Raw genomic sequence first — 16,640 nt, 5'->3', positions numbered from 1 at the left:
GGTCAGAAATCATGGTTTAGTGCTGGTTCTGGAACTTAAGAGCTCGAGCAAATCCCTTACCTCTCACAAAGATCAGTGCTCTGATTTAACGTATGTTGCTGAGGAAATTAAAACCATTGCCATATATAAAGTATTTGATGCTCAGCAAATGTTGTTTTGCATATCATTTACATATGTCACCTCATATATCCCTGTCGCAAACTTGTCAAGTGGTGTCATTAATCTAGACTAAATAAGGAAAGTGAAAGTGAAGTGACAAAGCCAGATACCAGTTGTTTGTCAGATATATGGTTTGCAATTATTTTCACTCACAACTACAGCTTGTCTTTTTCATCCTTTAACAGGGTGTTTTTATGGATTTTTTTTCAAATTTTTAATTTAAATTCTAGTTAGTTAACCGCGCAATATTGGTTTCAGAAATAAAACTCAGTGGTTCATCGTTTACATACAATACCCAGTGCTCATTACAACGAGTGCCATCCTCACTGAGGGTATTAACAGGGTATTTTGCAAAGCAAAAGTTTTAATTTGATGATGCCCAATTTATTAATTTTTCTTTTATGGATCATGCTTTTGGTCAACTCTAAGAGCCCTTTGCCTAGCCCTAGCCCCTACAGATTTTCTTCTCTTGTTTTTTTCCTAATAATTTTATGTTTAAATTTAAGTCTTTGATCCACTTGGAGTTAATTTTTCCAGAAGATGGAAAGTCATTAAGGTCAAATGAGGTCATGTGGTTAGGACATTAATCTAATAAACTTCTCACCTTATCATAAGAGATATGAGTGAGCTCAGACTCTCTCTGGCATGTGAAGACACTGCAAGAAGGCAGCCTTCTTCAAGCCAGAAAGAGAACTCTCACCAGAGCCCCACCATGCTGGCTCCCAGATCTCAGACTTCCAGCCTTTAGAACCAGGAGAAAGTAAATTTCTGTTGTTTCAGCACCCAAACTACCTAATACATGGAGTAAGTATTTTGAAACCTAAGTCATACTATGAACTCCTTCTGAGTAGAATCTTCTAATGGTTTCCTATTCCTCTCAGACTCTTAAGAGCCCTAACAATCCTAGAAGTTGCCTCTGGGAACCTATAAATTCTGGCTCCTTTTCTTCCTCATGCCATTTCCTACTACGCTCCACATCTACCATTTCCCTCAGTCACACTGGCCTCCTTCCTATTCTTGAACCCACCAGGTGTGTTCCCATCGCGGCACCTCTGCACTAGCTGTTCTGCCTGCTGGAATCCTTTTTCTCTAGATATTGGCACCAGTCACTCCCTCACTTCCTTCAGCCCTTTTCCGTGGTGTCATCTTTTCCATGAGCACTACTCTGACCATACACTTGAAACTGCAAACAAGCCCTCCCTCTGCAGGCGGCGTTGATGATCTTACTTCTCCTGTCCTATTTCTTTTCCATAGCATTTCCCCACTTCTAATAAATCATATTATTATTTTTTTCATGTTGTATTGCATGTTTCCTTCTCTTAGAGCATAAGCTTTTGTCTGGTTCACTGAGTATCCTGAGCACTTGGTTCACTCCCTACCACATAAAATGCATGAAACAATCATTCACTGAATAAAACTAACAGGAAGATAACCTGCGTTTCGGTTCCAATACTGGTCTTACCATGCTGTATGACTCAGCTTTATATTTCTTTCTTTGTGTGTAACATAGAAGTTTTGGATCATACTAGAAAGAATGCTGGCTTTTCTCCACGGTCCTGGCTTGATTCTTTCTCAAGAATGCTTGTGTGTTCTTACTATATGAATGTATATATGCTCTTGTGTTCATACTATACTGTCCTGCCCCATCCTTCACTAAGCAAGCTCTTTCCTTTCGCAGGGCCTCCCTCCTTGGTTCATAATATTGATAATCAGCAAATATTGGATAAATTGAAATTATTTTGATCCATTAACCAAGAAAGTATAAAAGCAACTTCTGAAAAGAGCATTCTGGCTTACAGTGTTAATTGGCCTCTTGTTCTGATTTCTGATCCTAAAATCTAGGCTGGAATGATATGAGAATACTACAATTAATGAGCTAGGATTTTTGTGATACATTCTCTAAAAATATATTTATTATTTTTTCACACAAATAAGTGTCACTTCAATTTACATAACATTGAGCACCTCATTTTTCTCTTTGAAATACTGAATAAGGTTTAAAGATCTTAACTCTCTTATGCCTTCCTTTTGTAGTATTAGTGTCAAAAGGGTATTTGAGAATGTGCTAGTCACTTCTCACAGAAGATACTGTAATGATCTGAAGTAGGTATTTCTTTTTTTTTTTTTTTTTTTTTTTTTTTTAAAGATTTTATTTATTTATTTGACAGACAGAGATCAGAGGTAGGCAGAGAGGCAGGCAGAGAGAATGGAAGGGAAGCAGGCTCCCCGCCGAGCAGAGAGCCCGATGTGGGGCTCGATCCCAGGACCCTGAGATCATGACCTGAGCCGAAGGCAGAGACTTAACGCACTGAGCCACCCAGGCGCCCCTGAAGTAGGTATTTCTAAATGTCAGTTTAATAGACATGCAACTTCATAGTTAAATTGCATCATCATTTCTAATATAAAGTACACCTAAGTTATAACTTCTTTTTTAGCAACAAATGTTTGGTTTTCAATACCCTCGAGAATTATTGCAATAAATCCAAATAAGTACTTTTCCAGTTCCTAGCAGTAATAGAAGAGTGAGTCAATGAATTAGATTATCTGAAATGAGCTTAAATTTCTAGAAATTCAGGTGTCTTTTTCAGCAGGTATTTAGTGATTACCCACTAGGTACAGGTATTGAATGATTGCTGAGGATTTAAAATATAACAGTTCCTTTCTTCAAGTTGCTGAAAGATTAGTAGGAATCAACTCATGTTGAAATACTGAGGTTTTTTTTTTTGTTTGTTTGTTTTTTTTTTGACAGACAGAGATCACAAGTAAGCAGAGAGGCAGACAGAGAGAAAGGAAGGGAAGCAGGCTCCCTGCCGAGCAGAGAGCCCGACGTGGGGCTCGATCCCAGGACCCTGGGGTCATGACCTGAGCCGAAGGCAGAGGCTTTGACCACTGAGCCACCCAGGCGCCCCAGAAATACAGAGTTTTAATACAAAGCAAAATTTAAACACAATTCTTAGGTTTATTTATTTATTTATTTTTAAGAGTTTACTTATTTGGCAGGGAGAAACACTGCGAGAGAGGGAATACAACTAGAGGGAATGGAAGAAGGCTTCCCGCTGAGCAGGGACCCGGATGCGGGGCTGGAACCCAGGACCCTGGGAGCATGAGCTGTGCCAAAGGCAGATGCCTAAAGACCGAGCCACCCAGACGCCCGTTTTTTAAATTACTGTGTTTTTTTTTCCCAGTTAAATCCAACTAACGTATTGTAAATTAGGGGAAATTATTTATGTGTCAAATTATTTATGTATCAATTACCATATGGAATTTTTTTCCCCAAAGATTAGCAGTGGTGATCTATGAGTGATGCATAGTTTTAAAAATAATGTATTAGCAATAAAACATGTTAGAACGACATTTTCAATAAATTTCAACCGCAGGAACTAAGACAAGAAGTGGGATGTGCTACGCCCAAGTGAAACCAGTAAATTTAACTAGGGTTTAACTAGGGGGCTAGAGCTTCCGGTGCAGAACATTCCTAAATGATTTTGGGCAAGAGGTCTGCGTCGAGGTCGGAAGAGCAGCCTAGGTGGCAGCAACAGGAATCCCCACTCTTCCCACCCAGGTCTGCGGAAAAACTACAGGCACTCAAATTTGGCCTTAGGTGTACAGAGCCTCCGGGGCGCTGGAAACTAAGTTGGAGAACGGATCTGATTGGCTGAAAAATGAATGACGCAACGAATCTCAGGCCCACTGAGAATCGGCCTGCCCAAGCCTGGCTCAAATTCCGCTTCCGATTGGTCCTTACGCAAGAGAGCCGCGACCTTCCCTGAAATTAACCTCTGGGTCTGCAACCCAAGCAAAGATGGCGGCGGCCAGGTGTTGGAGGCTAGCGCTCCGCGGGCCGGGGCTGTCATTGCACACTGCAGCCGAAGCCGCCGTCACGGGTCCAGAAGTGACCGGCCCCGGTGTCACGGCGGCCCCCGTCGCGCGCTACCCGCCGATTGTGGCCTCCCTGACGGCCAAGAGCAAGGCGGCACGGCAGCGGCGAGTGGAGCGGTGGCAGGCAACGGTGCACGCGGCTGAGTCGGTGGACGAGAAGCTGCGAATCCTCACCAAGATGCAGTTCATGAAATACGTGGTTTATCCGCAGACTTTCGCCCTAAACGCTGACCGCTGGTATCAGGACTTCACCAAGACCGCGTTCCTGTCGGGCCTGCCGCCGCCGCTAGACAAGCTCGCCGAGCCCGCGCCCGCCCTAGACGTAGCGGCCCTGCGTGCCGCCGCGTGTGACTGTCTCCTGCAGGAGCACTTCTACCTGCGGCGCAAGGGGCGCCCTCCCCTCTATCAGGAACGCGAGGCTCTCGCCTCGCCGTACCTGGATCAGCTGGTGGCCACCCTCATGGGCCTGCTCGGTGCACACAACCCTGCCCTGGCCAGCGCCACCCTCGGTGAGTCTTGGGGCTGCGACGCCGGGCGGGGAAGGTGCGGGAACTGTTCATTTCTTTCTTTCTGCGTCGTTCATTCTATTCTAGGCCTTTCGCGCCTCGCCAGGTGCCACCAGCTTTAGTAGCGGTCCCTGCCCTAAGAATCTGCAGACTGGGTTCGCTCGGGGCCTGGTGCTGCCACTTACTAGCCGTACCACCTCCCACGACTTCTGTCTTTGGTTCCGCCGCGTTGTGAAGGTCCGGCCAAGTGGAATGGGAGAGCAGTGTTGGTCAGAAGGGGCTCTCGGCGGGCGAGGCGCACCTGAACTTGGCTTTTGGCCCTTCCACCAATGAAAAATGACTGTACGTCACTTCATTAACCTCTTTTAGGTTAAAGCAGTTTTTCTCATTCTTAAGATGAGAGTTACGGTAATAGTACTTTCTCGTAGAAGCGTGAGCATTAAAAGTGATACAGATTTAAATACGTAACATTTACTCAGTACTTATTGTGTACCAAGCCCTCTTTCAAATTTTTATGTATGCCGACCAATTTAATCCTCACTGTAACCGTTTATAGTAGGTACGCCGTTTATATTGTTTTGTAAATGGAAAAACCAACCTGAGGTGCAGAAAGGTAAAATGAACCTGGTCAGAGAGCCTGTAGGTGGTTCGTAGGAGCTCAGATTCAAAACCTAGCCATTTGGGCTTCCCAGGAACCAGTCAGCAACTTTTTTAACTGCTCAGTGGAGACATGAAAATTTAATGGACGGCTTTAAAAATCAGTGTTTCTCAAGATGGGATCTGGAGGGAGACAAACCATAAGAGACTCTTAATCTCACAAAACAAACTGAGGGTTGCGGGGAGGAGGGGGTTGGGAGAGGGTGGTTGGGTTATGGACATTGGGATGGTATGTGCTATGGTGAGTGCTGTGAAGTGTGTAAACCTCGCGATTCACAGACCTGTACCCCTGGGGCTAATAATACATTATATGTTAATAATAATAATTAATAAAAAAATTAAAAATCAGTGTTTCTGAGGCATTCATTACTTTATATCTGCTGCCTGGTAGGTGTCTTATTATTTATTAAATTAATCTACAGTTATTATAACTGTAGATGTTGTGCTCCACTGAGTCTTGTAGTATGTGTGCATGTTACTTTACTTCTGTCTCAGTTGGGAAGGAAGTGGTCTTCAGAGAAACCTGGATTTTGACTACACCTGTTGGCTTAGAAAAACTTGACTTTGTCAAGATCCAGATTACTCTTCTATAAAGTGGAGGTAACGACAGCTATGCATACCCTTGAGGGTTATTGTGAAGATGATTTAGTAATTCTGAGTCCTACTAAAAACTTTTTATTTCTGGTGAGTAATGTTCCTGTTACATTTATTCTTACCTGTTACAGTGTTTATTGTATGATGGATGGCACAAGTAGACAATAAATGTTTGAACGTAATATTTAAGTCAGTCATTTAACTTAAATCATCATATAACCCAGACTCTATCTTACATCAAGGAGTAATTTTTGATAATTTTTAATTTGCACAATTATTCTTAAATTCTGTATTGCTGGTATTCTAATAATAACCAAATTTATCTAAATGATTAAATAAAATTTTGAATATCTTTTGATAGATTGTAAACGCCCGGTTCACTTTTACTGGTTGCGAGGTGAAGAAATTATTTCTAGGGGTCATCGGAAAGGTCGAGTTGATGCTTTGCGATACCAAATAAATGATAAACCACACAACCAGATTCGAATATCCAAACAACTCCCAGAGGTAAGGATTTATTGCACATATATCTGCTGACATCTGATGAGGAAATGTCATAGGCACCTAGGTAATGGGCTTAATAGAGTAACAAGTTATGGGTGGATCCCTTTTTTTTTTCCCCCAAGATTTTATTTATTTATTTGACAGAGATCACAAGTAGGCAGAGAGAGAGGGGGAGGCAGGCTGCCTGCTGAGCAGACAGCCTGATCCCAGGACCCTGGGATCATGACCTGAGCCGAAGGAAGAGGCTTTAACCCACTGAACCACCCAGGCGCCCCTCATCCGAAATTCTTTTTCAGCTTTTTAACCTGTTACAGTATGTATAGTCCTCAAAGGTCAAGTAATCATTTTTAAGCAGGATTAGGCATCAGTTTTCAGGACCGTACAAATCTTTTCTTTTTCTTACTCTGAAAATATTGGGCACTTGGGTGGCTCAGTCAGTTAAGTGTCTGCCTTCAGCTTAGGTCATGATGCCAGGGTCCTGGGATCAAGCCCAGTGGGCTTCCTGCTCAGTAGGGAGTCTGCTTCTCCCTCTTCCTTTGCCTGTCCCACCCTCCCACCCCGCTTGTGCTCTCTCTCAAATAAATAAATAAGTAAAATCTTTAAAAATATATATAAACAATTGATAATAGTTATGGTTGTGATTGATCATAGATTACACTACCTAATCATAAATCAAGGCATTTTTATAATTGTAAGCTCATCATTTTTTATATTTATAGTTCTTTCAGAGAAAATAAGTATATTTTGAGTGCTGTATACAGACACATGCACATGTTTTCTCTAAAGGTCCAGACAGTAAATATCTGAGGCTTTGGGGGGACCATAAATCTGTGTTGCAGCTTTTCACCTTAGTTCTTAAATAATGTAACAGCAGTTATGTCCCATACATAAATGAATGTGCCTGACTGTGTTGTGGTTAAACTTATTTGTACAATCAGGTGGCTGGCTGTATTTGGCCCATCAATAGATGGTGGTGTTACCAAATCATTTTGTAAAAAAAATCTCATTTTAAGATTTTTAAGTGTATTAAGAATGTGAGTTGGGATGCCTGAGTGGCTCAGTCGGTTAAGGGTCTGCCTTTGGCTCAAGTTATGATCCTAGGGTCCTAGGATTGAGTCCCACATTAGGCTCCTTGTTCAGCAGGGAGCTGTTTCTCCCTCTGCCTGCTATTCCCCCTGCTTGTGCTCTCACTCTCTCTGACAAATAAATAAAATCTTTGGAAAAAAAAAAAAAAGCAAAAAATGTGAGTAAAATATGTACATTAGTCCTAGTGTTGTTGTGAATTCATTTATGACTTTTCATTTTCTTGAAGTTTGTGCCGCTGGATTATTCTATACCTGTTGAAATCCCTGTTATAACTTGTAAGCCAGACAAACTTCCATTATTCAAACGACAGTATGAAAATACCATATTTATTGGTAAGTTTTTCTTTTGAAATATTTTCCCATCAATGTATCCAAAAGATCCTGTGCATATTTAAATAATTAATTCTTGATGACCAAGAGGTCAGATAGTTTACAAGCAATACAATTTATAATCTGAGGTGGTTGTAATATGTTTGAAAATTGGGAGAAAAATATTCTTTCAGCTCATCATTTAAAGATTTTACTTGTTTCTACTGAACTTGCAGCATTTAACTTTAAAAAATAGTTCTAGGTATTAAGTTTTGTTGATTTATTATGTAGAAAAGTAATTTTTCCTTTTTCAGAAGTGAACCAGTGCAGAGGCAGATTTGAGGCAGTGGTTGGCTTTTTTGTAAAAGTCTTCTGCTTGTGCCACACACTGTGGTAACCGTTAGGAATATAAAAACGAATAAGGCCTGATGTCTGGCCTTGTGTAGCTTATACTTTTGCTGTCCTTTTGTCTGTTAATTCCTAGCTACCTTGAAGATTTTAAGAAACCAGCTTTATACTAGTCCTGCAGATGTATTTTATCAGTGCCTTCTGTATCACTGTAGTCTTACTGTGTGAATTGTGGGAACTTTGGGTTGAAAAGATTTACTTTACTACTAAAGTCAGGAATATGAGCATTTCATGAAATATTGTCTCTCATTTTCCTTACCTGGAAATACAGTATAAATTTTTTTTTGTTTAATTAGGAGCAAGGTATGTAATTATTACATTAAAAAAGGAGACTAATGAAATGTTTGTATCATTTGGAGAATAAGACAAAATACCATAGCTCCCAATGATGAATAAAAGGTTTGAAAAAACTACATAATAGGGAATTTTAAGAAAGCTTTACATATATTCTTTTGACTTATCCTATGTCATCATAGTGAACTTGATGATAGCAGATTTACTTTCACGTGAAGTTTAACTTCATTATAATCAGTGAAACAAGTAACAACCTTCCCACTTGTGTATTTTGAATACTGATTACAGGATGGGTAGAGGAGAAAGAAGGGTTTGAAGCAGAGACTAAGGATATGTGCTCCAGATGTTCACGTGCAGATTTCATCTGAAATGTTTTTATTTTACTCTTCAGGCTCAAAGACAGCAGATCCACTCTGTTACGGTCACACACAGTTTCATCTGTTACCTGACAAACTGAAAAGGGAAAGGCTTTTGAAACGGAACTGCGCCGATCAGATAGAAGTTGTTTTTAGAGCTAACGCTATTGCAAGCCTCTTTGCTTGGACTGGAGCACAAGCTATGTATCAAGGTAAAACTAATTTTATGGCATTGTTCTTGGAAGGTATGTGTGACATTTTAAGAATTTAGTGATTGCTTTGGGTTAGGTGTAGGTTGAATCTTAACATTTTGAAAACTTGCAGTAACACAAAACATAGTTTTAAAATTCATAATTAGATAGTTTACATTTGCAGTTGGCAAGTGGTGTTTAAATAGTTATTTTGATCTTTTATTTTGACCACTTTTGTGTGTGAATGAATTTTTTTCTGATGGTCTCAAGCAGGTGAAAGACTAGCCAGTTAAGTAAACTATAGATGATCGCAGTTTTCTGAAGCTAGAAAAGGAAATGCTTTGATGGGTTAAATTTTAGATTAAATCACAATTATTCTATGTAATATCTTTAAAGCCTATATCCAGGATATGGATTAAAAGATTGTTTATTAGACATTCAGTAAATAGTGAATTCTTTCTAGTAACCAAGCAGTGTTAGCCTTGGAGATGTAATGTTGAATGAGGCAGGGAGATCCTGCTGTCTTGGAGCTTATAGTGAGGAGAGTAAAAGATAATAAACAAGTAGTGTTTGTAGCTAGTGGTAATAGCACAGAGGAAATATAACATAAGGGATAGAATGACTTACTCTGTGTGGGTATAAATGAGATATTGGGCCGAATTTATTTAAATGGAGGAACTCGGGGTGGTCTCTAAAAAATGACATTTGAATGAGGACCAGACCTATAGGAATAGCCTTGAGTGTTAAAGAAAATAAAGAAAGGGAGTGGGAGAATAATGGAGGATGAGATTAAAGGAATAATTTATATATACATATATATATGTATATATTTATATTTATATTTGTATATATATCTATATCTATCTATCTATATATAAAATCTCTCCATACACACACACACACGGAGGAAAAGGGTGAGCCTAGAAAACAATTAAATCTATGTTAAATTCCTCCTGAGAACTCACATAGGATCAATCTGGTTACTTACAGTTCATTACTTCAGGTTTTGTAATAAAATCCAAATGCCTCACAATGGGCTCTCAAAGTCCTCTGAGCTATGGCCTCTGGGTTCCTTTAATCTCATCCTCCATTATTCTCCCCCTCCCTTTCTCTATTTTCTTTATAAATATATACATATTTACATATAATGTATATTTATATATATATGATTTAATCTTTTACTCACAATATTTTCCTTAAATGGAGAGAATCAGAATAGGATTAGACAGAAGCAGAAACAGGAATCTTTCACAAAAACATGAGAATGGCACTGTTTCTGCATTAAAAGTGAAGTGCTACTTTTTTCCTATATTTAATTACAAATGCTAGCAATGTTATTCATTGGCTATCTTCATGAAGGCGGATAGAAAGTATGTATGAGGGAAGAATATTAATGCTTGGCCCTGGCAGTGGGATTTAAAAGCCAGTCAGTCTAGAGCAAGAAGTAGCCAGAAAATTCGAGTAGTAAAGGTATTAAAGGCATCCTGGAACCTATGACACAAGATACACAACGCAAAATAACAGCAGCTCATAAAGGCAATTTTAATATATGTAAAGGAAGAATAGAACTTGTCTATCATACTTGATCGCAATCCTTAGAAAATCCATTTTTTTCCTGAAGGTTTGTTTTTTTTTAGATTTTGGTGAAGTAAATGGCCGTAATGGTTATTGGGTGCTAGATGCCACTGGTACCGGGCAAATGAGTGTATTTGGACAGAGTTAGTACCAGATGTAGGGGAGATCTGCATTGATAGAACTTGCTGCCTTTTTTTTAGATGAAGTGAGTTAAGCTGTTAGAGAGCAAAGTTGTTGAGAATATGTTATGAGTTTGGGGATATCAGAAGAGAGGAAATCATTTTTCATGCAGAAATAGAATACAGGATTAGAATGGAGAAGATGAGGAAAACTTTTGAGATCTTCAGGAATTTGGTAGGTAAGATATTTAGGTTTTAGGGGATGTTTGGTACCCTCTACTGTGTAAATGTTTCGTTGTGGTAAAATGTATTCTATGTGTAAATGTCAGTATAACTTTTTTCTGTAGGATTTTGGAGTGAAGCAGATGTTACTCGGCCGTTTGTCTCTCAGGGCGTGATCACAGATGGAAAATACTTTTCCTTTTTCTGCTACCAGTTAAATACTTTGGCACTGACTGCACAAGCTGATCAAAATAACCCTCGTAAAAATATATGTTGGGGGACACTAAGTACGCCTCTTTATGAAACAATTGAAGATAATGATGTGAAAGGTTTTAATGATGATGTTCTACTCCAGATAGTTCGCTTTCTACTGAACAGACCAAAAGAAGACAAAAGACAGCTGTTGGAAAACTAAGAAGAAATAACTGATTCAGGGCTTTGGGAACACTTCAGTTTCACTTAAGGGAAAATAAAAGGAATTTTAATAATGAGACTTGTCAAATGCATTGTTTTGAGACCGATATTTCTTATGTTAACCTGTGATTTCGACCTCTCGTTCTTCTCAGACTACACACTGAAAGACTTAATTTTAAATAGAGTATGTTGATTTTAAGGTAATTTTATTCATACATGACCAATTGGTGAGACCAGTTGAGCTATCCGCAAAACTTGGTATTAGTTGCTTGTGATTTTGAAAGGAATGGAAGGACAGTAATTCAAAAGTTTGAGAATAAGTAGACATGTTATATTTTTTTTGTTTTTAATTTTTTCATTGATAAATGATATAGAGTTTCAGAGTCCTGCTCAAACTGCTTTAAAACTGTTCTATCCTTGATGGAACAATATTTTGCAAGTATAGGAAACCAAGGCCCAGAGGAGTTAAATGACTTTTTCACAATTTCACAAATGATTAATAATATAACTGATGAATTATATGCAACTTATGTTCTTAGCACTCAGAGGTAACGTTACCAAGTATAGGACTGTTGTTTAGTATCAGCACCTAACTCATGGCACAGGGTACTCAATAAATATTTGACCCGGGGGTACCGGGCTGGCTCAATCAGTAGAGCCTGCAACTCCTAATCTCAGGATTGTAAGCTCAAACCCCATGTTGGGTGTAGAGATTACTTAAAATCTTTAAAAAAAAGAAAAAGAAAAAAAAGCAATGTTAACATATTTCCATTCATGTTTTGCTCTATCCCAAAGATGAGGAAACTTAGGTTCACTATGTTTCAAAATCAGTTTTCAGTTGGTAAAATTGTTGAGTCTTGTTGAGAATTAAGATTCCTTCAAAACGTTTTTAATGAGAAAAACAAATTACCTTTGTGTACTCATACTAACTCTTTATTTTATATAACCTTCTGTTGTGCATATTTAAAACACTCCATTAGGTACTACAATCATATGACAGATAATCTCTGTTCTTTCTTCCTTCCTTCCCTCCTGACTTCCCTCTCTTGCTCTCTGTCTGTCAAGACAGAGGCCACAGTCATTGATCGATCCTCAGCTAGAAGCCTAGGGATTATTGCCATACATGATTCCTAAACTGAAGGAATAGCATCTGAAAGATGTTCAGTTCAGCCAAAGACTTGCTTTGCAAGACACTGTACTGTGTTCCATTTTTAGCACATTATTTTCAGTTTACCCAGAAAGCCGTGTCATTTCATACCACCATTTGTTTATTTAAGCAGTTTCCAAAGCTTAGAATACTGTTCTTTACCTTTGGTCCTATCTGTTCAATCCGTGTATTGCTTCCCCATTCATTCTTGATGGAAAAAGGCAGATGTACAGAGAACAACCACCAAGCTCCAAGTACAGTGGTATTTCTTTTAGTCAGCTTTCACTTTCTAACTCTTTGCATCTGGGGCAGTTTGAGTTGCCATCCTTTATTTCTGCTCCCAGGGTTCAAGGGTTAAATGCATATGAAAGTGCTTTTAAAATTCTATATAATGAAAATATTTAGGATTCACTTGAAATACCATTGCTTTCCCGAAGCTGATTATATCTTGTTCATGTTTAATTGTCCCATCCTTTGAATACTTAAACCTCTGGTACCACCTGTTTCATTCTCTTGTATTAATTTTTCTCATTTCAAATGGAGAACACATCCAACATATGTACATACATACATATAATACATGCCAGGACCTTGCACAGCACTTACTATATTCTAGAGCATGGTCTAGATTTTTTTTTTTTTAATATTTTATTTGACAGAAATCACAACTAGGCAGAGACGTAGGCAGAGAGAGGAGGAAGCAGGCTCCCTGCAGAGCAGAGAGCCCGATGCGGGGCTTGATCCCAGGACCCTGGGATCATGACCTGAACTGAAGGCAGAGGCTTTAACCCACTGAGCCACCCAGGCGCCCATGGTCTAGATGTTTTATGTATATTAGTTCATTTAATCATCAGAAACATCCGAGGAGCTAAGTACTATTCCCCTTTGGCAGATGAGTTAACAGGGCACAGAAAACCCAATAACTTACTGAGGATCGTATAGCTAGAATTCAGCAGGGTTGAAATTTGAGCCCTGAAGATCTGACTCCAGAACTTTCTTACAACCACTCTGGTGTATACTCTTTAATAGTACGCTGTAGATATCAGTGCTACAGAAGTACAACAGTGACATAAATTTAGATACAGGATGGGTTAATTCTGACCAGGGTGAATTCTGAAAATGTGTCTTGGCACAGTAGCATTTGAATTGGTTCTTGATAGATGGCATTTTCCAGCAAGAGGACAGTAAGTGGGTGGAACTGTGAGTGAAGGTGGAAAGCTGCAGGATGTACTTGGGAAATAGGCAGTAACTTCATTTACGCAAGTTGGATGTGGCCTAAAAACAGTTGGGGAAAACAAAAATTACTTACCAAGAAACAAAAATCTAACTGGGCTCAGACTTCTGCATAACACTGAGCGTTAGGAGACAGGGTAGCCCTGTCAGACTTCCAGAGGAAATTTACAGCGAGAAATCTAAGACCAGCCAAGATAATTCACAATGTAGAACGATTGAAGAAAAAAAGTCAGAACCCAAGTCACTTATAAGTTTATGAAAATACTGCGGTTGATTAGCAAATGATAATAGGAGGAACCAATGAATGGAGAGACAAAATGAATATGAGTACACAAAGTCATACCAAACAAAATTAAGCATAAAGCAGAGTTAGCAGTATTAATTATAAGCAGTTCAGGGCAAAAACAAAATTCCAGTGTTAAAAGGTCATTAATATGTTGTAAATTGTTATCAGTATGTGGAATGTTGATGTAAATCTTAAGTTGGAGTAACTAAAAATAAGGAATAATTAATAAAAGTGACTTAAGAAAAATTGGTACCTTAGAAAAAAGTTTTAAAAATGGGATAGAACTTGTGTACAAAATCATTGGTTAAACTATAGAAAGTCTCAGGAGTTTGTTTTTTCTAAGACTTTATTTGTCAGAGAGAGAGAGCACAAGCAGGGAGAGCAGCAAGCAGAGGGAAAAGCAGGCTTCCTGCTGAGCAAGGAGCCCACTGCAGGACTCAATCCCAGGACCCTGGGATCATAACCTGAGCTGAAGGCAGATGCTTAACCTACTGAGCCACCCAGGCATCCCTTCAGGAAATGATTAAAAGCCAGAATTATATAGGTTATGAATTCTATCCATATCACAGTACATCTAAAAGTTGTTAACATAGTTTTTAGCCAGAAACATGTAATCATTTGAAAATAAAAGTGTCTTTCTAAATAACTATAGAGTTGCTATTAGTTTTCCTGGACAGAATATTCAGTGTATAATCAAACATTCCCAGAGCTATATCGCAATCTAAAAATGACAGCTATCTTACTTGCCTTTTCATTTTTAGTCACATATATTTTTATATAATCTAGACATTTCCTCTGCTTGACAAATTGATGTTTTTGACCAAGAAAACATTTTGTAAAAATAAAACTTAAGCTAGACTAAAATGTAATAAATTGCATGTAAAGCTAGTAGGTTACAGGCAGAGTTATTCTAAACACATTTACTCTTAGGGATACGTGAAGATGCTGCAGGTTATAACCCTAAATAAATTTGATCTATCTTCCCTCTGCAGCTGTCAACCGACTTTGCTTTAATACTCTGAGAAAAACTGTATTTCTGTTAAACACATGGAGTAGAATATAAAGAGCCACATATTTTTAAAGAGACAAAACATGAAGTTCAAAGAAACTTTCACTAATCTCAAAACTCTGGTGCTGGGAATGGCCAGCGATCCCCGTATCGACAGATGAAATCTTGCTGTGAAAGAGGGGAGAAGGCAAGAGGGTGAACACTCAGAGAGGAAGACCCTTTGCTCTTCTTTGCTCTACCTTTATTTGTGCTTCAGGATGATCATAAGTCTTTATCACTCTGTTTCTTAAGCAAGGGATATGTGGCAAGGGGTCTTAGAGAAAATAGAAGAGTCTGGTTACCGGAAAGATGGGCTCATCAGCGTGCTCTACGAATTCTGCTCAACAGCTTTAGGGACAATGCATACATCTCTTAGATCACAGGGCAGCTGTTCGGGATGAGAAAGCTTGAGGGAAGGCAAACTCCCCCACTGCATTCCTACCGCATAGTGGTCCCGCAGGCCTCTGCATTCCAAGGCCTAAGCCCTTCTCGGAAACCTTCCAAGCGCCCAGTGGCCTCGGGGTTACGTTTTACCAAGCCAGGTACTATGGATGATTTCATATTCTACATTAACCCCAACGCTCTGGAATAGCTTCAGATCTTCGGCTCTTTAGTCGTAGATCTGAAACCCATTGGCCAGTTTACTTAATGGTAAATTTATAATGCCATGTGTTTATATAAAATAAGAAAAATTAGCATTTGTCAGAGAGTTAAAAAGAATAAGGAAAATTAGAACAAAAGTGCAAATATAGAAGTTGATGACACGGAAGAGAAAACAGAATTGACAAATAGATACAGTAACTGGTTCTATATTGTAGGCTCTCCCGTGTAAGTAAAAGATAATATTCTGGCAAATCTAATCAAGAGGGAAAAGAAAACACTTAAAATTGGAAAAGGTGATGTAATATACATGGTGAACTCTGGATAAGAAAATACTACATATAGGAAATTTGGACACTTTCTCCTGAGAAATATAAATAAGAGTAAATCAAGTAAAGATAGAAAACTTAAACTGTCTGTGGAAGAAACAAAACGTTTCAGAGAAACTCCATGCAGGGGTCCAGAGCGACTGAAGTTTACCCATGGATTCTTGAAAATATCCAGGAAACAACCTAAATTTTTGGATGCTACTCAGTTCATTTTATTAAATGCTCATTTTTCCAGTTTAAAAAAAATCACTAAGAGATGTGTAAGTTAAGTGCACATTTCAGTATAAATGCTGAAATCCCAAATAAAATGCTTACATGCCAAATACAACAGTTATTAAAAGAATCCTACCTAATAAGGTAGGTTTAATCATGGAAATTTGTTAATGGATGGATGTTATGTTAGGAAATACGCTAATAGAGGACATTAGTGGTTCAAAGGAGAAAAGTAACACTTTTGATAAAATTCTTAACTCTTGTTTAAAAAAGGAAAGAAACATAGGTAAGTATTAATAGAAAGATATTTTAATGAGAGCCTTATATTAGTTGACTCCGAACTTGTATTTAACTGTGAAACAAGCGTTACTCCCATCGAAGTCAAGTAAGATTGCCAGCTTTGACCTTTATGTGTTTTGTTTGCTGATCCAGTCCAAGTGCTGGAATCAGAGAAGTAGGTACTCACTGAGAGTTTGTTGAGTGCATGTAAACCAATGAACTCATGAAATTTT

The 16,640-nt window shown here is 38.7% G+C and overlaps 1 protein-coding gene across 2 annotated transcripts; it reads left to right on the top strand.

Moving 5' to 3' along the window:
* The first annotated feature begins 847 nt into the window (after positions 1-847).
* On the top strand, positions 848-11,346 carry MRPS30 (mitochondrial ribosomal protein S30). 2 transcript variants are annotated; one of them, XM_046001080.1, is made up of 6 exons: positions 848-963; positions 3,722-4,547; positions 6,157-6,302; positions 7,612-7,717; positions 8,787-8,963; positions 10,984-11,346. In XM_046001080.1, exons 2-6 carry the CDS (start codon positions 3,962-3,964, stop codon positions 11,271-11,273), a joined length of 1,305 nt encoding a protein of 434 aa, XP_045857036.1. In that variant the 5' UTR covers positions 848-963; positions 3,722-3,961; the 3' UTR covers positions 11,274-11,346. The 2 variants fall into 2 exon arrangements, with proteins under 2 accessions (XP_045857036.1, XP_045857037.1); XM_046001081.1 differs by lacking the exon at positions 848-963 and having other exon boundaries at positions 3,438-4,547.
* The last annotated feature ends 5,294 nt before the right edge of the window (positions 11,347-16,640 follow it).

Source organism: Meles meles, chromosome 3 (assembly GCF_922984935.1).
Source record: "Meles meles chromosome 3, mMelMel3.1 paternal haplotype, whole genome shotgun sequence".
NCBI lineage: Eukaryota > Metazoa > Chordata > Mammalia > Carnivora > Mustelidae > Meles > Meles meles.
This window is presented reverse-complemented; position numbering and strand designations above follow the sequence as displayed.